General features: G+C 39.1%; 1 protein-coding gene across 1 annotated transcript in view; it reads left to right on the top strand.

Annotated features, from left to right (window-relative positions):
- Positions 1-27,246, top strand: part of ARHGAP28 (Rho GTPase activating protein 28) — a 78,604-nt gene that overhangs the window by 46,050 nt on the left and 5,308 nt on the right. The window contains exons 3-14 of the mRNA XM_039706273.1: positions 172-389; positions 8,042-8,129; positions 10,012-10,169; positions 13,754-13,919; positions 14,032-14,123; positions 15,491-15,568; positions 19,369-19,531; positions 20,701-20,783; positions 23,685-23,882; positions 24,563-24,706; positions 26,241-26,395; positions 27,061-27,125. Coding sequence (XP_039562207.1) covers positions 172-389; positions 8,042-8,129; positions 10,012-10,169; positions 13,754-13,919; positions 14,032-14,123; positions 15,491-15,568; positions 19,369-19,531; positions 20,701-20,783; positions 23,685-23,882; positions 24,563-24,706; positions 26,241-26,395; positions 27,061-27,125 — 1,608 coding nt within the window. The remainder of the gene's footprint in view (positions 1-171; positions 390-8,041; positions 8,130-10,011; positions 10,170-13,753; positions 13,920-14,031; positions 14,124-15,490; positions 15,569-19,368; positions 19,532-20,700; positions 20,784-23,684; positions 23,883-24,562; positions 24,707-26,240; positions 26,396-27,060; positions 27,126-27,246) is intronic.

Raw genomic sequence — 27,246 nt, 5'->3', positions numbered from 1 at the left:
AAGACAATATGTTTACAAAACTAACTTAACTTACACTTGTGGCCTAAAAGAGATTGGAATTAGAGTATTCTCAAGATAAAGGCTGTGGTAGCAGTCCATCATGCCAACTCATTGCTTCAGCCCCCTCTCTCTTCCTTGTCAGGCTTATTAACATGCTGTCTTCCTCCACAGAAGGGGAACTGGAGGCAGAATGGCTGCAAGACGTAGGTTTATCCACGTTGATCTCAGGAGCTGAAGAGGAGGATGGCCAAGCCCTGCTGTCCACTCTGACCAGAACTCAAGCTGCTGCTGTACAGAAGAGGTACAACACCTACACTCAGACCCTGAGGAAGAAAAACAAGCAGACAGTCCGGGATGTGCGAGATATCTTTGGCACCAGTGACTCTTCTGTAAGTATCCTCATGCATGCCTTTGATCTTAATTTTTATGCAATTTGCAAGTAGCTCACCAAAGTTTCTGCCAGACAGGAACCCTTTCCTGCTGACAATGCACAGACAGTCATTAGCAGTTTCTGACTGTAAGACCAGGCTTTTAATGCTGTATACTGTACATTTGAGAGGAAAGGAAGGAACCAAATACAATGGTACACAGTTTCGTAACTAACCTGTAACATAAAGTTGTATCTCTTGCCAGCCTTCCTCCCGCAGCCTCATGTCAAGACTAACATTTACTCCTTTATTTTTTGGAAATTGGTGAGTTACTCTTGGCAGCTGTTCAAATTTTTGATGGCTTCTGGGGACACTTGCTATTTGCTCAGCAGTCTCAGTGGTGAAGTAAAACTTGTCTAATGAAGCAACTGGGGTTCAAATACGCCTAAGCAATTAAACACCTGCCAGTACGATTGTAACTTGTACACTGGCAGTTACATTTCACTTACATAGCAAACAAAAACCTATTAACTGTTCATTTGCTTCATGGCTTCAGCAATCAGCGGTACCTCTGGAGATTTCATCCACTTTTCCCTGAGGATAGCTCTGAACGCACCAGTTCTTGTCAGTACATGTTTTGATTCTGGTGAGCGCGGTCAGCTGTGTGAGTTTAGTCCACTGCTCAAAGCAACACACGTGATTTTATATTTATCACTCATGATATCTTAAATGGGAGTCACCAATAGGATCACAGGCTCACCTTTGAAATTAATATTAAAATTGTTGCCGTTATAAAACTCCCAGAAACTATTTTTCATTGTAGCAGTACTTTGTCCTTTCCTGTTTGTTTTACCATCTCCTCAAGGCTTGATATCCTGGATTATTTAAAAAAAATTGAGAACAAAAATTGTTGTTGCATAGTTATATTAAAATTAAAAAGATATTATGTCCAGATATTTAAACTTTTTGTTTCCAAATTCAATATCTGGATTCTTTTGAATCTCTTGTACATATCCCCCAAATACATGCAGAAGCATCCAATAGTTTCCTGTGGGCAGACTTTCTTTCATGAGAGGTATCAGGCATGTTTGCATGAACATTAAAAAGCTGGTGGTACTTCTAGTTAGATTAGCTCACTTCTCCTGATTCAAGTATCTCTAAACCATAAGGTGTTTAAATTTTTTTACAAAAGCTTGAGTTTCCTAATAAATTTCAATCAGCCAAATAAGCATTGGATATTTCCTCTCAGATGGGCACGTTATTGATTTATTTTTGACCTGCTTATTTTCCCCTTCTTACTTGATAAAGGTTCTCACTTGTAAAAGGAATTTGGAGTCTCAGAGCAACTGCCCTTCAAATCAGTGTTTTACCTCCTCAAAAATTCACTTTGCTTACTAGTTCTGCATTGTGAAAGTCTTAAAGATAAGATCAAATAAGTAATTAAGTCTTCTAATTCTTCTTCTCACAAAAATATGCAGTTCTGCAGGTGCTGACCTAGATGTTAAACCCAGATGCCCAAACATAACTGCAGAGCACACCATCACCTCCCTCCAACAGACTGTGAAACATGGTAGTTCTAAAAGCCTGCAATGCCCCAACACTCTAATTTTCCTATTCACCAGTGCTCCTATCTCTGCTGCTTGTTATGGGATTTAGAAACTTTGTCCTAATTATCAGCCCGTCAGGGATAAACACACTTCAGGAGGGCCTGTGTCCCTGACCTAAGGGTTTCCCAAGTAGTCTTTTTAAGGGGGTATCAGCAGTCCCTGGAGCTTTGCTGCCTCTTTGGTCACAGGCCCACAGCTGTGTCATTAATCTTTGTGATTAATCAGTTTAGGGAAGAGAAGCACATTAAAAACAACCCAGCCAAAAGAAAAGAGTGGCAGGAGATGGGGTCGAGCAAATCTTTTCAGCACAGTTGGGGAAGAGAGGCTGGTGAGTGGGCTGCTTGAAATGACATGCAGTTTTGCTTTCCCATCCTGCCTTTTATTTGGGAAGGGCAGAAGTAAACAGAACATGCTGCAAATAGCAAATCAGGTCTAATTGTTTCACTTAACTCTATAATCCTCCCCATTAGGAGGATGGATTTACACCTCTTCCCAACAACCTAAGAATCACAAGAGCCCAGAGGGATGGGTCACAGGATGGATTACTCTCTTCCTTGGCTAATGATGAGAGAAAAGATGATTAGCTCACTAGGGTCACCTGAGATGAGATTTAGGGGACCACTAAAGAGGCATAAATTAGTTGTCATCTTGAGTGGGGGAAGAAAAAGAGAGATTTGCCCTAGTTTTTTCCTCTCTGTTCTGAAGAAACCCTGCCTGCTAGATGTTTTGCTATTACTGCCTGGTGGCCAGGCTCTGCATGGATCAATACAGAACAAAAGGTGCTTTTATAGCCATCCTACCTTGAGGTCCATGCCCTCATGGCAGGAGTGTCCCCTCAACAGACAAAATGGACTGAAATAAAAGGAAACGAAGTTATTCCTTTTCTTGTTTTGGTAGCTTTGGGGTGGTTTTTTTTTTTTTTTTTTTTTTTGGTTTGGTTGGGTTTTTTTGGTTTGTTTTTTTTTTTTTTTTCACTTACATAGCAAACAAAAACCTATTAACTGTTCATTTGCTTCATGGCTTCAGCAATCAGCGGTACCTCTGGAGATTTCATCCACTTTTCCCTGAGGATAGCTCTGAACGCACCAGTTCTTGTCAGTACATGTTTTGATTCTGGTGAGCGCGGTCAGCTGTGTGAGTTTAGTCCACTGCTCAAAGCAACACACGTGATTTTATATTTATCACTCATGATATCTTAAATGGGAGTCACCAATAGGATCACAGGCTCACCTTTGAAATTAATATTAAAATTGTTGCCGTTATAAAACTCCCAGAAACTATTTTTCATTGTAGCAGTACTTTGTCCTTTCCTGTTTGTTTTACCATCTCCTCAAGGCTTGATATCCTGGATTATTTAAAAAAAATTGAGAACAAAAATTGTTGTTGCATAGTTATATTAAAATTAAAAAGATATTATGTCCAGATATTTAAACTTTTTGTTTCCAAATTCAATATCTGGATTCTTTTGAATCTCTTGTACATATCCCCCAAATACATGCAGAAGCATCCAATAGTTTCCTGTGGGCAGACTTTCTTTCATGAGAGGTATCAGGCATGTTTGCATGAACATTAAAAAGCTGGTGGTACTTCTAGTTAGATTAGCTCACTTCTCCTGATTCAAGTATCTCTAAACCATAAGGTGTTTAAATTTTTTTACAAAAGCTTGAGTTTCCTAATAAATTTCAATCAGCCAAATAAGCATTGGATATTTCCTCTCAGATGGGCACGTTATTGATTTATTTTTGACCTGCTTATTTTCCCCTTCTTACTTGATAAAGGTTCTCACTTGTAAAAGGAATTTGGAGTCTCAGAGCAACTGCCCTTCAAATCAGTGTTTTACCTCCTCAAAAATTCACTTTGCTTACTAGTTCTGCATTGTGAAAGTCTTAAAGATAAGATCAAATAAGTAATTAAGTCTTCTAATTCTTCTTCTCACAAAAATATGCAGTTCTGCAGGTGCTGACCTAGATGTTAAACCCAGATGCCCAAACATAACTGCAGAGCACACCATCACCTCCCTCCAACAGACTGTGAAACATGGTAGTTCTAAAAGCCTGCAATGCCCCAACACTCTAATTTTCCTATTCACCAGTGCTCCTATCTCTGCTGCTTGTTATGGGATTTAGAAACTTTGTCCTAATTATCAGCCCGTCAGGGATAAACACACTTCAGGAGGGCCTGTGTCCCTGACCTAAGGGTTTCCCAAGTAGTCTTTTTAAGGGGGTATCAGCAGTCCCTGGAGCTTTGCTGCCTCTTTGGTCACAGGCCCACAGCTGTGTCATTAATCTTTGTGATTAATCAGTTTAGGGAAGAGAAGCACATTAAAAACAACCCAGCCAAAAGAAAAGAGTGGCAGGAGATGGGGTCGAGCAAATCTTTTCAGCACAGTTGGGGAAGAGAGGCTGGTGAGTGGGCTGCTTGAAATGACATGCAGTTTTGCTTTCCCATCCTGCCTTTTATTTGGGAAGGGCAGAAGTAAACAGAACATGCTGCAAATAGCAAATCAGGTCTAATTGTTTCACTTAACTCTATAATCCTCCCCATTAGGAGGATGGATTTACACCTCTTCCCAACAACCTAAGAATCACAAGAGCCCAGAGGGATGGGTCACAGGATGGATTACTCTCTTCCTTGGCTAATGATGAGAGAAAAGATGATTAGCTCACTAGGGTCACCTGAGATGAGATTTAGGGGACCACTAAAGAGGCATAAATTAGTTGTCATCTTGAGTGGGGGAAGAAAAAGAGAGATTTGCCCTAGTTTTTTCCTCTCTGTTCTGAAGAAACCCTGCCTGCTAGATGTTTTGCTATTACTGCCTGGTGGCCAGGCTCTGCATGGATCAATACAGAACAAAAGGTGCTTTTATAGCCATCCTACCTTGAGGTCCATGCCCTCATGGCAGGAGTGTCCCCTCAACAGACAAAATGGACTGAAATAAAAGGAAACGAAGTTATTCCTTTTCTTGTTTTGGTAGCTTTGGGGTGGTTTTTTTTTTTTTGTTTTGTTTTGGTTTGGTTGGGTTTTTTTGGTTTGTTTTTTTTTTTTTTCTGTCCTGGAAAGGAGCTGTGATCCCTAGGGGCAAAATGCTATCCCTGTAGTTACAAAAGCCACACCTTAGCAAGTAGAGCAGCCTGTCCCAGCTGAGGTGCCTTTGCTCTGCTTCAGACAGGTCCAGCCAGCAGACTGGATTGACAGCCACACTACTGAGTTTTAAATTGGATGGTTTATTAATCACAGTGGCCTGATTTTCCTTACTGCTGGTACCCTGCTGCTTCCATCAGAAGCTATCGGCTCTGCTTGTGCCCAGAGCTTAGAAAAATCAACAGCAGAATACAAATGGGGGACACACATACATTCATTCTGTTATTGGAGAGAGGAGATGGAGCACTGTGCTCATTAACAACCCAACCCTGTACATTGCCATTAACTAAAACTCCTGAACACTTTCTACAAGCATTTTACTTCAGCAATGCATGACAAAATCATGTCCTAGTTAAAGAAGAATCACTTACTAACCCAGAGCTATTTGCATGAAAAGGTGTTTGTGATGGCAGTGCTTGGAAATATGAATATATTCAAAGCATGGGCAAATTGTATCCTGGCCAGAGCTGTAAGGTTATCCTCCTTTGCCTCTATTTCCTTTAGCTGCAGCAAATAAAATTTGGTCTCTTTGATGCTCCAATGATTTGATTATGCATCTTCTACAATGAGGGTAGCTGCTAAAGAACTGTCTGTCTACTTCATCTCCATCCTCTCCTTGCTCTTCTGATTTCATCTTCCCTTTGGAAATTCCTGTCTATGTTGTGGCAGTAAACAATAGGCTCATTTTTAGTGTGTCTAATTAATCACTTTCAGTCAGAAATCAGGATATGGGAAGCCTCACCTTTGCTGGAGCCCCAGGCAAATCAATAAGGCTGTCCCAGTTTATTTAAGAACACAATTTGACTCTTCATCGTTCACATTCATTGAGAAACAGTCTTCAAAAGTTCTTTAATTTTCTTTTACCCTACAGAAATAATCTAGATCTTTAAATTCATGCATTAAAACGGTTTTATTCCCAGTCTTCCTAACATAAAAAAAAGTAAAGGGGGTGGGGGGAGAAGGAAGATATCTTCACAAAAGAGACATAGATTTGGTTTCATTGTAGATTCTCACTGTGGAGGCTGGGAAATGGGACTGAGAATATGACATTTCAGGTACCCAGGTTATTGTGCACAGTTCACATTATTCAGTTCCCCAGGCTAGAGCTGCCTGCTGCCAGTCCTGCTGGGTGCCAGGCAGAGGTGTGCAGTCCACTCCATCTTCCATATCTGTGTCTGCCAGCTCTGCCCTGCTTATCAGAACCAGGTTCCTGCAGGTGCTTCACGACTCATTTCACCCATGTAACAAGGCTGGAAGTGTTTTTTTCTTAATAAGCTTGACTGACTGGAAATCTATTCTGAATATTGTTCACAGGGTCAGATATTTTGAGCACTGAAAGTAGATGAGCCAGTTGCTAATATTTCCCATTAATTTCTCCATCTGGATCTTAAGCAGAAGCGTAATTATTTTAGAGTTGATTTTCCCAAATTGCTGAGACAAGTTTAGCAATCCTGTCCACTTCTATACTCCCACCTGAAATTTATAGTGCTTTTTTATGTCCTGAAGCTTTTTGTGTAAGTGTTGTGGGATTTTATCATAAGAGTATCCAGTTCTTTTCTTTAGAAAATCTATGGTCCTTACAGGCTTCTGGCAAAGGAAGCCCATGTGCCTCAGATCCTGTTTGCTGTCAAGTTCACAAGCCATTGAATGGACTTTCTCAGGAGAGATTTTATTCATGTTGCATTTGACTTTGTTACCCAAATAGCTCAGAGGATAAGATTGGATAAAACAACTGAAACGTTATTTCAGGTTTCCAATTAGAAGAACTGCCTGTCTTTTAAATATCTGACATTTTTTGACAGCCTGAACACTTCTCCCACATATTGACTACAACTGGGGAAAACAGAATTTTTGCCCTGAGGAATTGTTACTTGTTGATAAACAGCTGATGTAGCAATTTAAAGAGCAATTAAAAGAAGTGGTATTAAGGGCTCATGGGGGCCTGCAGCTCTACAGGTTCAGCTGGAAAACTGGGTCTGTTCCATCAGGCTCAGGATGTGTGAGACAGCCGGTTTCAGAAAGGCTGGGGGCTTCAGGGCCTCCCACAAGGATGCAAATAACAGCAGGAAAAAATGTAAGACAGGTATGGAACATTGTAGTTCCTTTCACTGAGTAACCTTCAGAGCAGCTTTATAATTCCTGACCTTGTTTTTGTTTGGGTTTTTATTTACTCAAGAACAAATAGTTGAGCTGCTATTTCCCATGGAACACAAACACTCAGATTTGTCTTTATGAGACAAAAAACTGCGGAGGACAAGGCCAAAACTCCACTGCTAGGAAAAGGTGACTCTGCTTGAAAGTCACCCCCTGGGCTGCCAAGCCACTTCTCAGCAGTGCAGAATGCTTTCTGGAGTGGAAAGAAATGAATCTAGAAAATGTTTCTTTGTTTCCTCAAGTTGTTTTTTGCATTTCACTGATAAAAGTATTTGTGTATAACCTATGGGAGGATATCCATCCTTTAATAGCTTTCTGGTGCCCAAATCACAAGAGGTAGCATACTGACTGATTTCTGACAGGTCTCTGTGAATAGCAGGTATTCAGCATGTGCCAGAGAGTCTTCAAAAAGATTTGTGGCCAACATTATTAAAGCCAGGATGAATTACAATTTGAGGAGGACCTTTCAGTTAGCCTAATTCTGTATAGCAATTTACTTAGCTAATTTCAGTCATTTTATAGGACAGGACTCATTAGGTACAGCAAGCTGCAGTATTACTGACCTCCACACGGTCCAAATCTGTGCAGTCTGGGGAAGATTGATTCTCAGGCTTGGCTTTGAAAAATACACTCTGAAGAATCACAACAGATTATTTAATCTTGTCAAGAGAGTGTAAGCTGAGAATGATAGACCTTTGCTTGAACTGTAGCAGTTTCTGTCCGTAGACGTTTGCCTTCACTGCAGTCTGATCATTTTTCCTTGCCTATCAGCCCACATTTGAGACAGTTCCAGTGTCACCAGTATCTTCTAATGGTATCCAGCTTCCTGGGCAGAAGACAGTTTGGAAATCAGTTAGCTGTGAGTATGACAACATGTAACCAGTGTTCACTTCCTCTTAGTAAAATGACAGACAGAAAGACCCTTTTCTGGTTCAGAGGTTAGGCCCCTCTTTCACGTTGGGGCAGTGCTGCATATATTTCTTTAAAATCATTGTCAGCTTATTGGCATGCAGGAACCAAAGTTTCCCATTAAAGATCAATGTTGTACAGACACAGACTGCTGCCCTTGAGGCATCAGCTTGTAAAAATGCTGATCATTGCAAGGCTGGGAATATAAAAATAATCTGTAAGCAATATCATACAGAATTTGTCCGAAATATGTCATCAGTGTATTTTCGTGTTGCAAATAAAAGAGGCATATTTCCTCCACATTTATTCTCCAGTACTGCAGAAATTGTAGTATTAGAAATTATAATTTTCCTATGCCCTGTTATTCTGATCTATGAATGGTGTTATCCCTTAAATGCTTGGTCCTGACAGTGATTGGCAGTGCTAATGAAAGTAATAGCTCTTCTCTACTCAGTGTCTGGATAATTGTCAGCAGCCTTCCACGAGAATGTCCATCTCTTAGTTTGAAAGCTCTTCCCATCACCATTGTTCAGGCTTAACTAAAGGGTTATTAATACCCAAATTTCTAAACTAATCCTGTGGATATTTACCTCTGGGTACAGTGGCACAGACATTTTCCTTGGTGGCAAAAGCTGCTCTGCTGATGCTTCTGCTCTGCAAGCAGTTTTACTGAAACAGATGGGGAACCAAATGCCCAGAGGTACCATGAGACTCTGTGGTCTCATGTCCAAGGGTGGAAAGAGAGATGGAAAACATCTTAAATGGCTTGGACATTAGACAACAACTAAAGCCACAGTTCAGAAACCAGAAGCCACTTAATACCACACTTAACTTTTTTCATATCAGACGTGTAAAAGATGTGGTATTGCAAAAAAGTCCCTGTAACTAAATGCAGTGATTCAGAGAACATGGGGCATGCACAAATTTATAAGACATGTAATGTTTTTTAATTCGCTTTCTTATTGCCATGGCTTTTGAATACACTTGTGTCATGGGGGCTGAAATTTTACTTCACTTTCAATTAAATTTATGATTCCATCCCAAGTGGATTTAGGAACTGAACCTTATAGGAAAACTAAACATTTACCTGAGATACTAGAGATTCATCAAGCAAGTTGGCAGCCCTGTAACTCATTTATGTTTTCACACTTTGGCCTCCCTGACAATAGCGTATTTCTGGACTTGATTTCAGAAACTTTCCTCTGACATCCAGTAATTTAAGGTGGTGACTAAATTTTAGAGAAGAGCAATAAGTAATTTCACAATATCTACTATAAATGCCAGTAGATATAGTATTTTTCAAACTGGAATATTGTATGTTTTGTCCTGTTATGGTGCTATACACCTAAACTATCAACAATGAGAAATATGTGTATGTAACTACATAAAATATATGCACAATGTCTTGTGTTTATAAATAAATCATCAGTAATCTGAGAAAATGTGTCAACAGCTTGCTTTTTTTTTTGTCAAGAAAAGTTTATTTATTTTTAATTGTTCATTTGACAAGTGCCACCACAGTTTGCTGGCCTGGCAAGACAAGGATGCAGTAAAAAAAACTTGGTAATTCCTAATAAACAGGAAGTTCCAGCTTGACTATCTTTCTCACAGAAAGCAACAAGTTAAATAATCTAAAACAAAAATAGGGATTTTATTTCTAAGGGGTTATTTCCTCAAGACAAAACAGGAACATGCTGTGGTTTGCACTGAAATTCCTCTTCAAAGCACTTCCTTTATTACTTTCTCAAGAATTTTGTGTTCTTGGTTCAAATTTTTAATGTCTCTGTACTAAATGCAATTTATTATTCACATATAATTTCCCTTATTTTCAGCTAAGAGCTGTCTAGACTGTGGAACAGATAAAGGCAGCCCATCCATAACAGAAGAGCTCTCCTATGATGTCTCTTTCTCAGAATCCATTACAGTCCTTCCAAAAACCCAAGACTGGCCAAAAAACCAGAGGTTCAAAAAGGAAGACTCGGCTTTGCCAGTAAGTTTCTTCTCCATATATTTCCTTGATTGTTTTCTTTAACACAGCAATTTCCTGTTTTATATCCCCAGCACAATGGAGTCTGTTAAGATACATGATCTGGCCTTTGCAGTGTGTGCTTTCTAGAGGCTTCTCTGTGTGCCTGCCTACTGCCTGTGACTGATTCCCAAAGTTAGTATGGCTATCCAAGCCAGGTTTTTCCTTGTACCCATCATGAGCACGTGCACCCAGATGAGTATGTGTAACTCAGTCCACAAATAGTGCATCATCACAATTTTTTCACACAGAGATGAAAGGTGCATATTGGCAGTAAAACTAACAATGATCTTCAATACCAATATGCTTTCCTACATCTTTCCCCCATAGATTATCCACTTTTGTTAACATGTGGATTTAAAATTGCTTTACAGATGAAGAAAGGAAAGCAAACCTTATTCCTGCAGCAATATTGCCTGTTTCCAGTCAGTATTGAGTGCAAATCACACTATAGGAGATACTATATGAATTGTTCAAGAAAAGTTTGCCATATCATCCAACCAGACATGCACTGAGCAGTTGTGTCATTATCTGGAATTATGTCATGAAGTCATGGAAGTCAATTTTCTACTCACATCAGCCCTCACAACTTCCATCACTGAAAACTGGAGCATTAATTTAGTGCTTCCAATACTACCTTTTCAGTGACATGTATGAAGTAGCTGTAAAGTATTTGGAAAAATTTCCTGAATGTTACGATGTCCTAAGGTCGCAAACTAACCTGAAATTGTTACAATCCACACAGACATTGAATTATCTGAGAATTAGTCAGTTGTCCATCTGAGATTCCACCAAGGAAGAAGCTGAGATACAGAAGTAAGCTTCTATGTTGAATGATAAGACACCACACAGATAACATAATTTATGTGAAATCCCTGTGCCTTTTTTTCTGTCTTTGGTTGTTTGGGTTTTTCGGGGTTTTTTTGGGGATAACTTGGTGTCCTGTGACAACTTAAGGGCATCTCAACACTCATCATGATTTTGGTCTTTACTACAACACATGCACACTCACAAATTGTTCTCTGCAACAGCACAGACAATTCCCAGTTGACAGAGCAGGGAAACTGATGACAAAGAGGGAAGAGATGATGCTGTATCGAATATCATGGATCTGTGGATTCATAATTGATAAGCCTTAGAAAATGCCAGTATTGTGCTGGAGTTGAACTGCGCTGCATGCAGGACATAATTTTCTGAGCTCATAAGACCACACAAGAAACATGCCAGGTCATTGCAGAGCATTTCTGAATAAAGTGAGCAATCATAGCTGTTGATGTTGGCCTTTCCGTTGCTTCATCTGCTGCTGCTTGTAGTGTTTGGTTTTTTCCCATGATGACTCAGACCATAATGGGCGCCAGCAGAAAAATCACCTTTCACTCTGTTACACTGAGCAACCAGTCACCTACACTCAGAAGGACAGTGGGACAATGGGGCTACACTGGAGGCTGTGCAGCATCACACTTTCTCCAGGATGAGCCTGACAGCATAGCCAACTTCATTGATGGTGTGTACAGAGCTGCACAGATATTATATACCATAAAATAGCATGTATCCTTCAGCAGGGAGTCCCCCGATTCCTATAAGAGTCAACTCAGCTCCCTCAGGAGCATAGGGATTTTCCCAAAGTGCATGTGATTTCTCCAGTGTGGGACCATGGTCCGTGTGACTTAGTTGAAGATACCACAGAAATACAAGTCTGAGTACACTGCACAGTTCCACATGCAAACAACACCGCAAAATATCTGACACAATCCTTAGCCAAAACATTAGTAATCTAATTCCAGGATAGCACAGCCTCCTTCAAACCTGCATAATTTTTTTCTTACACCACTGTAAGAAAAACCACTGGAAAATTATGACACAAGACAGAGAAAGACAGCCAGCCTCAAAGTTTGTATTAACCACAGCATCACATCATAGTGAGCCCTAGGAGTCAAACAGCCACTGTGGAAAATCTTTGTAGTACTCTTTTTAATCAGTTTTGCAGTGCTTAGAGTTTTTTCTCTTTCCCCCCAGAATATATATGTATACAGTCTGGGGTATTTTTTTCCGTTTTTTTCAAGGTGATTTATTGCATTTTGACTGCTTTTACACTTTTTGCATCACTGGAATCAAAATGTGTAAATATTCTTTAGTATTTTATGTTTCTTCAGAAAGCTAACTCACATGCAGCTTTTGTTACATTAAGTCTCAGAAAAAGGCTAACAGTGGAATCGCTGCATTTTAAGGAGAGAATATTCTGAAAATATTCCCTAATATGCCCCAGGCAGCAAGTAAAATGCCCCAGGCAGCAAGTAAAAAAGTTATTCCATTCCCTACACACTTTCTCCCCCAATTATTGTTAACCATATGCAGTGTACTTTATGAAGTCCTAAACTACATGATCTAGGTGTCCTTTTTACTCTCTTCCTTTTGAAATCTGGTGTAAGTTTAATTTTTTGTTTTGATTTGGTTTAGAGGGCTTTTTGGTTTTTGTTTACCTTTTTCTTAATAAGTTTGACTGGTTTAATTTAAAGATGGGTTAAACATTTTGAGTCCAAATTTGTTTAAAAAAATGAAGGACTGAGCTGAAATCTCCAGAAACAAATCATTACTAGAGGCATTCCACTAATTTCCCTAAAAGAGGGAGATTATTTTGTAATACTATTTATTTATGCCTCTGACTAACAATACCTGGTTTAAATTTTAAAAAGTACACATTACCAAAGATCCACAGTTCTTTGAAAAGTATGTTTTTTACCATGTTTTTTACTATGACTTTGTTATTATGTCTAACAATTACGTCAGAAACTGGTGGTTGTTTGTTCTTTTTGACATTTGTACAAATGCATCTGTTATGACGCAACATTCCTGGCTCTGGTCCCTGACACTGCAGTTTCTAAAATATGTAGACATCTTCACATGCCCCAAATTACTCAGTATCATTTAGTTTAAGTCTACTTGAATAAATTATTTGTTAGCTGTTGGGAGTCCTGTTTTTAAGCTTTCTGGAGTAATAAAAAATACCCCTAAGTTGGCAGGTTGGCTTCTGAACTAAGCAGTTTTGCTTCTGGGCTTTTCCTCAGATCTTTAGTAACTCCCCTGTAAGACCTCATTAGTTAATGGCATTATGCAAAGCAGGCATGGATTCATTGCACACACAAAACTGATACAGAACCATATCCATGATTAACTTCAACAGCTTTCAAAGATGTTTTGGGGAAGGCAGGAGCAGAGCAAAATGCTGCATCCTGCAGAAACTGGGCAAAACTTTTAGAGAAGCACATAACTAATTTCTCCCAGCTGAAGTACAGGCACTGAGGTGTCCCTGCACCACTTCCCAGTCAAACTGCAAGGGTGCCTGGTGAGCAAGAAGCTCAGTTTTATGTTCAGGTGGATACCACCTGTGTCACCACACCAGACCAATCTACAGGGCTATAGTTCATCACTTTATTGGTATCCACCTACCCGAACGTGACCTCCAGTCACATCCGCGCATCTCTTTTGAAACAAAAATTCACTCCCTGTAACTTTGGTGCAAATAAAGATGTGACCCATCTCTACTGTAGAAATTCATTGTTCGGAAAAGCCGGTTTGGCCTGACGGAGGTTGGGGACCTGTCTCCAGAAGACATGAAGAAGATCCGCTACCTCTCCCTGATCGAGCTCACGGCCTTTTACGACGCGCTGGGCGTGGAACTGAAGAGGAACCGTGTGGAGAGGGTGCGGGGACGAGGTACCGTGTGTGGCATCCCCTCTGCAGCCACCTTCACGTCCATCAGCTTTGAAAGAAGGTGCTTACCAGGCTGTGTTTCCTTGTTTTCACGTTTGTTGTTGTTATTTTTAAGAGAATGGTCTTTTTGGAGTCCCTCTCACCGTACTGCTGGAGAATGACCAAAAGAAGGTTCCTGGAATAAAAGTGCCCCTTATCTTCCAAAAAGTGAGTATCACTTGGCCTGCTTGGTCACTAGGATTTGCTTTTCCACTGTTTGCATTGACACTCAAAGGAGTCATCAGATCAGAGAAGTTTCTTGTAGTCATTACAGACTGGCAAGTGTCTACAGACTGCCTGACAAAATATTGTGGTTTGAAAACTTAGTGACAAGGAGAGAAAATCTGCTCCTCTTTTTTTTTTTTTTTTTTAATCTGTGGTGGGGACCCTTTTTGATTTTTGTAATTACATGATAGCACGCAGGAAACTTCAAGAAAAGAAATGTCTTTCTGTTTCCTTTTTCATTAAATAGAGAGACAAGCAAAATTATGTGTGTGCCGAAGTGGCAGAGATGAGGAGTCTCAGGAGTTTTAATTTCACATTAATTTAAACCATAAGTATTACTTGGCTACTGTTTCCAGAAGGGAAGTGATATCTTCTGACTGAGGTTTGTATGACAAGACAATGGTATTTAAATGAGACATTTGGCTACACTGGGATATCCTGTGGGTGTCTTGGAGGCAGGTACACAGACACAAGTACGTGTGCAGTTGCACAGGTTTACAGAGACTCAAAATGGCAACAGATTTCCTTGTAAATACTGACAAAAGAAGAAGTGTTGGGGAGTGTCAGGGGACAGACTGACACAACTTGAGCATTTACATGACTTCGCAATTAGCTCCACTGCTGCTCTATCAAGATAACATTGGAAATTAGAAGAATCAAGGTTAGGGCAGGAAGCAGATCTGGTAGTGAAAATCCAGAGCTCTGTGATTAAATGCTGGATCTTTTTTTCTTTTTTTCCCTCAATGTTCAAAAGTATGTAAAATCAAAGCTTTTTTTTTTTGCTTTTTTTTTTTTAAATAACCAATTGGAGTGAAAATTTTAGTCCTCTATTCACAGAAATTTGAACATAAAATACCCTGGGATCGTTTTCTAATCAGAGTTCTCAGTTCCAAAGAACCTATGTAACCTATGTTATCTATAGACCTTTCCATTGTGCCCCTTGGGGCACACTTAAACATTTCTCAGAGGTTATTTTTCCTTCAAAACACCATTGTGTTTAAGCATATCTGCTGTTTCATTAATATATTTATGTGTTAATTGTTCTATAGCCATGCCAACTCTCAAGTCAAGGACAGAGGGGCCTATTGCATTAGCAGTTTTCTATACTTTGCATACTCACTTCAGGATCAGGACTATGGAGGCAAATTAGGCAGATTTATTTACAAGAGCTGGCTTGATTTCATTAGCTGATTCCATATAAATGTATCTTTTTCAGATTAGTTTCAAGGATACCTAGATTGAAAATAAAGTCAGGAGTATTCTTAAGCACTTCTGAGTATTTTCCTGTATTTTTTTGTCTCTTGTTTCAGCTGCTGCTCAAGCTTGAGGAGACAGGTTTGGAAACTGAAGGAATTCTGCGGGTTCCTGGATCTGCCTCCAGAGTCAAGGTATACACTCAAGCCAGTTTTCCATCTTCTGGACCACAGACTGTATGTAAAATAATACAGCATACACACAAATTCAGACTGCACATAAATACTGATCTGTGTGGCTCGGCATTCCTCCTCCTGCCAGTGAAAGGTCAGATTAGTTCCTGGGAACCAATAAATCACAGACCATTTGGTCTATTACTTTGATTTAGTTAATGTTCTATATAAAGCACAGAGGATGTTGAATGTGATTTTTCTCCACAAAACTTTGAGACATCCTTTCAGTTTATCTCTGTCATCCAAAATTGCTGTGATCTTATCTCTGTTTTAATTTATTTCAGAAATGCAGAGTTCCTAAACTGAGTGAACATCAGATAAAGATCTTATTCTGTCGTTTTAACCTCTGTGTCATTTTATTTTTCATTTATCATCTGTGATCTCACAATTTCATGATCCAAGTGAGAGAAATTTGGACTCTGTTCACTGCTGGCAGCCTGAAGTACTGCATTTTCACAGGCTATTTGTGGGCTATGAACACAGTATAATTGGCACTCAATAACCTGACACTGTGGGCCAGTAATATTTGCAATTGTTTCTCCAGACCAACCTCATTCCAGGAGCTGGAAGAGGCAAATGAGAAAAACAAGGCATTTTTTTTTGGTTGGTTGGGCTTTGTTCTGGGCTTAGTAGGGTCTATCTTTTTCCCAGATTTTTTTTTCTTTTTTTTTCCTTAGATTTTTTTTTAATCTGGTTTAAGCAGCACCTTACAGTTCATCCTACTCCCACTTTTTCATCCTCAAGGAAGCTAGTTTTGTGTTCTGAGACAGGAAGTCTCAACATTGTGGCAGGTACATAAATCATGGGGATTGCTAAACAATTGGGTGGGCTGAGGATCATAAAAAATGGCTGAATAAGAAGAAGCAGCATTACAGGAAACACACCAAAGATAGGCAGCAGCATCCCAGCTCCTTCAACTCTGTGCATTGATAAAAGTCCTCAAAGCCTTGAAAAGTGCCACATCTTGCAGAAGGGAGCTCCTAACTTGCCCTGTACTTTTCAGCTTCCTCATTTTTTCATACAAATGATTGAATGTTATTTCACACAATGCCAAATTTTTCCAGTCTTTCCATGGACATTACACAGCAGGGCTGTGCTCTAATTCAATTATTTTCATATTCTTTGCATACTCTGCACTGTGTCTTGTTCACTTCTTTTTCATAACCTGTATCCTGGGAGCTGCTATGAGATACAACTTCATATGCAGCTCCTCTGTACTAGGTAGTAAGTTAAACTGTCCATGTAAAAGTTTTTTAAATTATTTGAGTTTTGGTTTCATTTGAGTCTGCCCAACAAACCAATGAGCAAGAGAGAGATTTTTTCAAAGCAGATCCAGATTTCATCCTTCAAAAGCCTTCATACATTATTATGACATTAGGACCTGAGGGCATTCCAACTTTATTTCAGTCTTGTTTGGAGAAAGAAAAGGCATATGGAAGCAATTAAAGGTTGCTCTTCTATAAAACAAAGAATAGAAGAAATGAATACAAGTTTTCCTCTGTAACAAAAGCTCCAGTGAACCAAAATTGTGTCATAGTCTAGTGAAGGATCAGTCGTGTTAAAAAAAATTGCAGCACATATTTTAAAAATATTAGATGCATACATAGATACATGTATACAAGGCAGGGAAGGGAGGGAATTGAGTGTATAAATACATGCTTACCTGTGTGGAGATATATATATTTATATAAGCATATATATATATATATATATATATATATATATATATGTATATATATATATATATATATATATATGCTTATATAAATATATATATCTCCACACAGGTAAGCATGTATTTATACACTCAATTCCCTCCCTTCCCTGCCTTGTATACATGTATCTATGTATGCATCTAATATTTTTAAAATATGTGCTGCAATTTTTTTTAACACGACTGATCCTTCACTAGACTATGACACAATTTTGGTTCACTGGAGCTTTTGTTACAGAGGAAAACTTGTATTCATTTCTTCTATTCTTTGTTTTATAGAAGAGCAACCTTTAATTGCTTCCATATGCCTTTTCTTTCTCCAAACAAGACTGAAATAAAGTTGGAATGCCCTCAGGTCCTAATGTCATAATAATGTATGAAGGCTTTTGAAGGATGAAATCTGGATCTGCTTTGAAAAAATCTCTCTCTTGCTCATTGGTTTGTTGGGCAGACTCAAATGAAACCAAAACTCAAATAATTTAAAAAACTTTTACATGGACAGTTTAACTTACTACCTAGTACAGAGGAGCTGCATATGAAGTTGTATCTCATAGCAGCTCCCAGGATACAGGTTATATATATGTATATATATTAAAAATGTTTATGTTTCCAAAATCTTGCATTCTGTTTTTGTGACTTTTTCCCAGTTCTCAGCAGAAAAATGTGGAGTAGAATTCTGTCCTCTTGTGCTTTTGATGAGGTGAGGATTTCTGTTCCACATTTCCAGTCAGTTACAGGAGAGAATTCAATCTAGGTGTTTGTATTGATTATGTGCAAAGGATGTGAATACAGAGGAAACTGAGATAGCCCAGATTAAAACCAATGAAATGTGCTAGTAAAAATGAGACTGCAGCATTTTATGCCAAATCCTGAACGACTTTCTACTTCCGTTTGTGCAACCATTCTACTTCATTATGTGTGACTGTACTTGATATGTAATTTCCTTCCATTCATGTGAGACGTGGCAAGCAGAATTCATTTTTAAAAGCTTTTCTGCCTGAATGGACTGAACTTTTTGCATAATATTAAAGTACAACTGACAAAATCATGATCCAAAACCAAATATTTGCTACAGATGTATTTTGTCATAAATGGTCTCATAAAAAGTAGCAACAGACTTTCTAAGTTTGATAGGACAGTGTTTGGCCAGTAGTAATTGTGGAAGCTGCATTATTTGTGAGCATCCGTATATTAAAATACTGTCCTTCAATCTTTTTAACTCAATCATTTTTTGAGGAGCTTGCATTTTGGGAATGGTGATCTGGGTTTGAAGCCAAATCCTGTTGCTGCTAGGAACCTTGCTGAGTATTTCCCTTTCACATACATGTTTTGAGCACTGGCTGGTGACCCCCCAGAATTTGACTGACCTCCTTTTTGGAGAAGGATGCTGCCATTGGAGAACAAGGGGATTAAATGGGAACTCAAAATGGTGTCATCACCAATTTTATCTTAAACCTCTCCTGTGTTTTTAGAGGTTTGGGGGATTTTTTTATTCATTATGGTTTTTTAGGACAGTAATGGTTTCGAATCTTTATTCTTCTACAACTTGACCAGATCTAACTATAATTATCCTAACATACAACTTCCTTTCAAAGATGAGAAGACCTGAATTTTAAGCCATTTGCTCAAGGCCCATGGATTCAGAGTATCTAGCAATTTCACTAGCAGTGGGAAAGAAACACCACTCCTTGGTGACTTAAGGGTCAAAACCTCTGGAGAGTGTTTTAAACAAAAAGAATAGCTGTGGTGAGTTTTCTGCTTCTAGGTCTAATACATTGCACAAGATGCCTTGCTTTAAGATGGCTCAAATTGCTCACTGCAGAAATCTAGTTATAGCAAACCAAATTTAGCCTGGGTTGCCAAATATCTGCAGGAACTTGCCTTGTTAACCTGCTGTGAGCTGCACATGGCTGTCACTGGGTTAGGGCTGCTTTAGTTCAAGTACTATACAAACCTGCCTGCTGCTTGTAATGGGATTTCTGAAGTAATCACAAAGTGCTGGATCAGCAGCAATGACTGAAGGCCAAATGTTTCTTTTGTTTTTCAGAATCTCCACCAAGAACTTGAGGCAAAATTTTATGAAGACACTTTTGACTGGGACCAAGTACGAAATAATGATGCAGCGGGTCTGCTAAAAATGTTTATAAGAGAACTCCCAAGCCCACTCTTCACAGTAGAATATCTGCCTGCATTCATCACACTAGTAGAAAGTATGTGGAAATAGAGTTAGTATGGACTGATAATATGGTAAAATACAAGAGTAGACATTACATTTTTTTCTGTCTCTGAAGTACATAGAGAAAAGTCGTAATTTTTTTCTCCCTCTGAAGTAGAGAGAAAAACAGACCCAGTGCTTTGCCTAAGCATTTTAATTTTCTGCAAGGTTTTGTTTTCAAATGAGAAAGGTGTCTGCATTCAGCACGTGCTTGTTATGTGAACAAAACAACTGTTTAATGTAAAATTTGGAACTCGTGAGCAAACAGTGACTGAGTAATAACTTTCATGTACAGACACTGATTCACATTAATTGTAGATTTCACAAACAAAAATTTCTGCAAGGTAAACTCAAATCACTGTCCTTTATCTACTGGATCTACTGGACCTATTTTATTTCTGTTAAAGTTTATGTTGAGGTCAGATCATTGGTACAGAGATATGTGTGAGCAAAGCAAGGTTCAGGCAGCTGGGCTTTGTTTTCAGTGTACATACACCCTCTCAATCTCAGTACATTTTGTTCATTTCTCTTCCAGGAAGAATGCAATTGTACCTTGCCATACCTATGACTTCACTGTGAAGTCACTCAAGCTAGGACAGACTGAAAGTCTCAGGATGATGAATTTATTAGCAAATTGGTACAGAAAACTCAGGATCTTTACATAGGGTTGCAGTCACGCTTTCAGTGTCTCCATGAGTAGCTTAAAGGGCAGAAGGAGGTGACCTCTTTCCATAAACTTCACATACCTGAGTGTGTGTGGACTCCTTATGAGTCCCAGGCTGCATGCAGTTACAATGGCTCAGCAGTTTGGAGAAGACTGAACAGGAGATGTCTGTGCAGAATAAAGTGACTTTATTCCCTACAAGAAGTACACAGATTTCTAAGAGAAACTAGCTAGTACTAAAAAATACTGGATTGCTACTATGTAGATAGCATTTTATGGCACCTTGTGTCCCTGTGTTACAAAGATCCAAGATGACAAGGAAAAACCGCATCATTAAGGTGATTTTTTATTTGGGGAAAAGTGTATGGTTAATCAACACCTAAGCATGCTAGTCTCAACCAGGCACTAGCTGGTATGTCTAAAACTACTGACACACAAGGTTTTTAGAACAAACCAATTGCAGTTGGGATTTCAAAAGCATTAATTATTCATGTTCTCAGAAATCTCCAAGATCAAGTTACAACTACAAGCTTTGCATCTGTTGATCATGCTGATGCCTGAAGCCAACAGAGACACAGCCAAGGTAAGTTCTTCATTTGCTATCACCTGCCATCTGTAATGCTTTTGACTTTTAAATGAGAGACTCATTTTTTTCAGATGCTACACCAGGAAAGTATTTGTCTGTGTTTTTGATGATTTCCCTGAAAAGATATTCAAATTTCCTGGCCGTCATTTCTTTTACAAGCAATTAAGAAATAGTTGCTGGGGGTATCCAGCTGCTGGATCTCCAGCATCATTTTTATGGAGCATTCATTTCAAAGAGTCATATTCCTCACTTAGTTTGGACAAAGGAGGTCCAGTTTCTGGATTTTCTGTATAACTGAAATTCTCCTGGATAAATTTAAAAGAGAAGCTGTCCTGTAGGAGCTTGCCTAGTGCACTCCTGGTACTGAAAGGGCTTTCAGGGCACTGGACCAGACTGTAGCATGTAGTCCAACATAAAAACATGTATCTGTAGTACAGATGTCAGGAGCTCACCCTCAGCTGCCTTGCCTTACAAACCCATGCCCACCCCCATGTACTACTTCCTGATACAAACACAGTGCTACAAGCATTTTGCATGCTGGGGAGCTCCCAGATCTGACTGCAGCTATGTCCTGACCCTAAGAGATGCTGGTTGCATCTATGGGCCTTTTTCTACCTCAAGGAAACCTGAGTGAACAAGCTACTTGGGAACCTCCAGACATTTTACCAGGTCCCCTGCTCATCAGGACCGTGCAGGTCTCCCACCTCTGAAAGCCTTTCACTACTCAGTTTAGACACAACCTTATGAGTTCAGGTGCCTTCTTTACCTGTATTTATTTATACAGCAACAAGGGACAAGAACAACAACTGCCTTCAAAGTACCTGAAGGTCTACTAGTGCTCTGTAAAGAATGGGGTTTTTTTTCTGCTACCACAGTTCATTTGGATATAGAGCTGCATAAGTAAAATACATGCTAGAGGAGTAGTCTTAATTATTTCTCTATTATTAATTAGGCTTCTGTACAAAAATAGAAGTGATGACAAAACTCTACACAGCTTCCCTCTCTTGTATATTATGAGGTTTTAGAAACTTCTCCAGCACAGTTTCTACTTTGTAATTCTTGGGTTTGTAAAAATGTTTTAATTGCTATGTTAGGGTACAAAGACAGTGGTTTTAATCATATGGTTTTCGTGGTTTAACCGAGAGGCAGCTAATACCTGTCATGGTTTAACCCTAGCCAGCAACCAAGCACATCAGATTCTCACTCACTCCCCCATCAGTGGGATCAGGGGGAGAATAAGAAGTGTAAAAGCTGGAAAATTAATGAGTTGAGATAAATGTAATTTAATAGGAAAACAAAGGCTGCTCACGAAAGCAGAGCAAAGAAAGGAACTCACCACTTCCCATGGGCGGGCAGGTGTTCAGCCATCACCAGGGGAGCAGGGCTTGATCTCATTCATGTAAGAGTTATTTGGGAATACAAATGCACTCCAAAAGTTCCTCCCTTCCTTCATCTTCCTCCCACCTTTTTACACTGAGCATGATGTCACATGGTCTGGAATATACCTTTGGTCACCTGTCTTGGCCATGTTTCCTCCTGATTTCTCTTGCATCTCAGCCGTGTGGCAGTATGAAAATCAGAAGAGGCCTTGGCTCTAAGCAAGTCCTAATCAGCAATAACAAAAAAAAATTTGTATTATAACCACTGTATTCAGTACAAGTCCCAAACATAACCCCATACCAGTCAGCGTGAAGAAAATTAGTTCTACTCCATCTAAAGCCAACACAGCTATTCCTTCATTCCTCCTCCCTCCCAGTGGGATGGGTGAGAAGACTTGAAGAGAAAAATAAAATTAATGAGTTGAGACAACAGCAGTTTAATAGGACAGAAATGAATGGGAAAATAATAATGATTAATTACTTAGAACACAAAAAACAAGTGGTGCACAATGCAGTTTTTCCCCACTCACTGACTGATGTCCAACCAGTTCTTGAGTAGTGGTCCAAGACCAGTTTTGCCCACAGTTTAGATACTGAGCACAATGCCATATAGTATGGAATATCCCTTGGGAGTCAGCTCTCCAGGCTGTGTCCCTTCCCAAGTCCTTGTGCAGCCCCAGCCCCCTTGCTGGCAGTGCAGCATGAGAAGCTAAAGATTACACTTGACTGAGTGTAAACACTGCTTAGCAACAGCTAAAACATCAGTGTGTTATCAACATTATTCTTATCCTAAATCCAAAACACAGCCCTGTACCAGACACAAGGAAGAAAATTAACTCTATCCCAGTTGAAACAAGAACAATATTGCAGAAGGAATCATTGGTAGACCCCAACTCTGACCACAGCTGCTATTTAATCATTCAAGCAAAATTCTGAATAAACTACCCAAAAGGGGAAATTAATTTCCTTGGACTCTGCCAAGCATGTGCAGAAGTAAAGTCAATGAACAACCACTAAGCTCTTCTTGCTTTTGTTATCCCAGAATAAAAGTTTGAGGGTTGCTGTCAGAAATTGCAGGATGTATTACATGTGGGACTGGTGCAGGTTTGGAGAGACTAATCACCCCAAATGACTGTGATATAAAAAGCATTGGTTAGATACATCAAAATGGACACTTGGTAATCTATGAAGAAAGTAACTATTCCCTTGCAATACATGTACATCTTACTTCTACTATAGGATTCAGAGCCCTACTGTAGACACTGTATTTGCCTTATAAATTTGGGATTATGGTCTAAGTGATAGATAATTTATTAATGTGTTTTTGACAACATTAACTATTCCTCTGTGGTTGACACAGGTTGTTGTAACAACAAATATCAGAGTAATCCAAATACAATGAAAAAAACACTAAATTTCACTTCCAAGTGCCAGTATAGCAGCCAGATGTGCATTTGAAAATGCTGCATTTCAAAAGTCAATTATTTCCTGAAATTAAACAAGTATTGTTTTTTTCCAGGCCTTTCTTCAGTTCCTGAAGAAGGTGGTTGCTAATGAAGGGAAAAACAAGATGAATTTGTGGAATGTGTCTATGATTGTTGCACCAAACCTCTTTATCTACAAAGGGAAACGTGCAAACCAACAAGAAATGCAAGCAGCCGCTACCACCGCGCACATTGTGCGGCTTTTAATCCGGTACCAGGACATCCTGTGGACAGTGAGTAGTGCTGCTTCCCCTTCATGGTCCCATTTCAGTGCAGTACTTTGCTATATGCAGGACATGTGCAGAAATCAGAATAAGTGGACCTTCCAAGGAGAAAGGTTTCTTTGGAAACTGTCTGGAGTCTTCCATGTGTAGCATGAGGCACCCTGGCAGATTTTCTGGATTGAGAGCTACCTTACTTGTCTAAGACACCTATTTTAGCATCAACTACCTTCTGGAAGTACCTCTCCCATACCATTGTTTATGTAGAGTGATGCCTAGAAGAATGGTTTCATCTGGATGTGTAGGTAATATGTCCAAACTTGAATGTGATTAGATTAAAGTCTAGCCCACAATAAATTGGGACAAAAGTGTGTACAATTTTTTGGGCTTCTGAAGGTTGGCCCAAAGATATTGACAGTCTCAGCTTGTTTGCTCCTAACAGAGAGAGAGTATAATGGGGATTGCAAAGACTACCTCCTGCAGCTGCAAATATCACTTTGAAGTTTCATATGGCATGAAAGATTAAGTTTCACCAAAGGAATAACTGTAGGTTGTTAGAGGAAGCTACTGATTGCATGTATCTTCTAGGAATAAACAGAGTTGCTGCTGCCTAAAATTTGGTGCCCTTCTAGAGACCCAACACATTGGGGAAAAATTACTGTATATTCTCAGATCTGGTTTCCTCCTTCTAGGTCCCATCCTTCCTGATTTCCCAAGTGAGGAAAATGAATGAGGCAGCCATGAACAACAGCAAGAGACAGCTGATGTTTGACAAAGGAGTGAGAAAACTTTTGAGGAGAAAGACCATGGAACGGGAGAGACCTGAAAGACCAGAGGTGTGATAAAAAGATACATGTTTTAAGGCCAGCTTTAAACAGCCTCCCTCCTTTATTTTATTAAAGATCTGGGTGTGGGGAGGAAGTTTTGCCATACAAAATAAGCTGATTTGAGAGTTATCTTGAACGGTGTGCTTCCCAGCCTAACACTCTGAGAAGACAAAGTTTTGGGAATTGATTAAGAAAAGGAAGGCAGAATAATTTCCAGCAGCCGAAGCTGCCAAGCTCGCTTTTAACCTGTTTCATAAGAAGTGGTTATATGCGGACTGTCCCTGACAGAGAGTCTTCCATGAAAGTTTAAAAAAATGAAGACTGGTGAATTGTAGAAGTAATCAAGGAAATGGTAAAGGATTCTATAGTCATTGAAGAATAGTCTGGAAGAACAAAAGAAAAGAACAAATTAGGAAGGAATGATATCACAAGGTTATGAGAAATAGAGAATGAGCCACCTAGAGCCACAAGAGAGAAAATGCAAAAGGTAATGAATGGGAGAAAATGTAGAAAGATAAATGTTATGTATGAATGGTGAATACATTCTAATTCACCTTTCTCAAGAATTTGCCAGCACTGGTTGAAGTATTTTAGGTAGGGTAGACATACATTGGTGCTGCAGATGGAGACAGAGATGTTTGTTTAAGTTGGCAGTGTAGATCACTGTGCTGCAAAGTTAATTTCAGCCTGGGATGAACATAGATAGACTCCTTCTCTGAGGAGAGTCAATTACTGAAGTCATTGCACCTTTGGGAAGACAAGTCCATTGATCGGAGTAATTGGCTTTACATCTAATAAAAATGAGGGTAGCCATGGCAAGAAGCTGAAATATGAAGGGTAAATTGGAGGCAGACTCTGTTTGGATAACTGAGTTTAATGTTGAGAGCACTTAACGCAATCCCCAGGTCTCAGATGTTCTAAATTACACACAGACAGAGACTGGAGAGACTATTGTGTTCTGGTCAGCATGGTATTAACTGGATTAGAACTGGAATGCAAACCTTGCTAATTGATTTATCCACCATTTATCATGGAAGAGTGCATAAACTTCATAGATGATCATTTGAACCCTACACAAGGTCAAATTTCAAATTAACAGAAACCATATGGTACTTGGTGTTTTACTGTACACACACTTCAATCTGGTTGAAGTTATAGGAAGCAGAAACAGAGAACTGGATTTTTATGCCTCAGGAGAATTTCATCTTTAGAAGGAAGAACAGATACTCTTAATAATTTTTATGTTTTTATATAAGCAGTTGGCTCACTGACCAATGTTAACAAAAATAAGTTAAAGTTACAATTCAAGAGCTTTACCCTGTGTGCATTTATGTGCTACTTACCAAAGAGTTTGTGTCTTTGTGTTGTATCTGATTTGTATCTACAAATTTGCATTTGTATGACTGTAAATGTCTTTTGAATAGCCAAGAGAGTGCAGGACAGTGAGTTTTGCAAGCAACCTCAAATGAGGTTGCAGAACTACTTCCAAATTGAGCTAGAGCAATATTTGCCTTAGACTTACTCTATTGAATATTGATTTTAGGGAGCTGTCACTTTCCCTCCATACTTGCAGTCTGACATACCCGAGGGGGTGATAAGAGTTTATGCTCCACTGCATTCAAAAGTCTCTATGGCAATTCAACTCAACAGCCAAACAAAAGCCAAAGACATCCTGGCTCGATTCCACTGTGAAAACAGGTGGGTAAAGCAGAACATTTTGTTTTTCCTGAACAACAATGTCAGAACTATAAATGAACAGATTGCTTGCTCCCTCTTCAAAGATTCATTGTGTTACAATAACTCTTTTTCTAATCTAAAATTGCTAATTTATGGTTATGTCAATCAAAGAAATTTTAACCACTTATCTTACTCTTTTTATTTTATTTAATAATTGGCTCCTATACAGAACCAATCTGCCCTCCATTACACCACTACTAAAAATGTACATTAAACATAAATTTTATAGACTTGCCACATAGAGAACCCAAAGGGATTGTTTTACATCTATCCATAAGTCTAGAATGTTTTTATTTCTGTAAGGTAATAATTATTAACAGCTATGGGAAATGGTAAATTGTGTCTGATAGTCTTTTCTACAAAGTCTTCCCATGTTACCACATAATTCTGTTCTTTGAATAAATAATATAAAATAAATAATATAGAAAATTTGGTTGATTGTGATGCAGTGATCTACCTCTGTGGCAGGTTCATTATTCTGTAGTGGTCCATTTGGTAGAAGTTGTTGGTTTTGATAAGGCAGTTCACAAGGGAAAAAATATCAAACTTTAGCTTATCATAGATGGTGGGTGATAAGGCAGTGATTATAACAGAAGGACAAACTGAAAGGTTTTTTTCTATCCTAGCCGTGGACCATCACAGAACGTGAGAGGCCAGATCCAAAGTTTACATGAAATTGGAGGAAATATAGGTAGGTCTCTATTTTGTAAATTAATTCTGAATGTCCTTAACCTTTTAAAATACCTCAGGGCAGCACTGTTTTGACACAGCTGGGTCTCTCCTACCCTCCAGTCCATTTGGAGGAAAGGAGC

The sequence above is a fragment of the Passer montanus genome, unplaced genomic scaffold (assembly GCF_014805655.1).
Source record: "Passer montanus isolate IOZ18808 unplaced genomic scaffold, ASM1480565v1 scaffold19, whole genome shotgun sequence".
NCBI classification, from domain to species: domain Eukaryota; kingdom Metazoa; phylum Chordata; class Aves; order Passeriformes; family Passeridae; genus Passer; species Passer montanus.
This window is presented reverse-complemented; position numbering and strand designations above follow the sequence as displayed.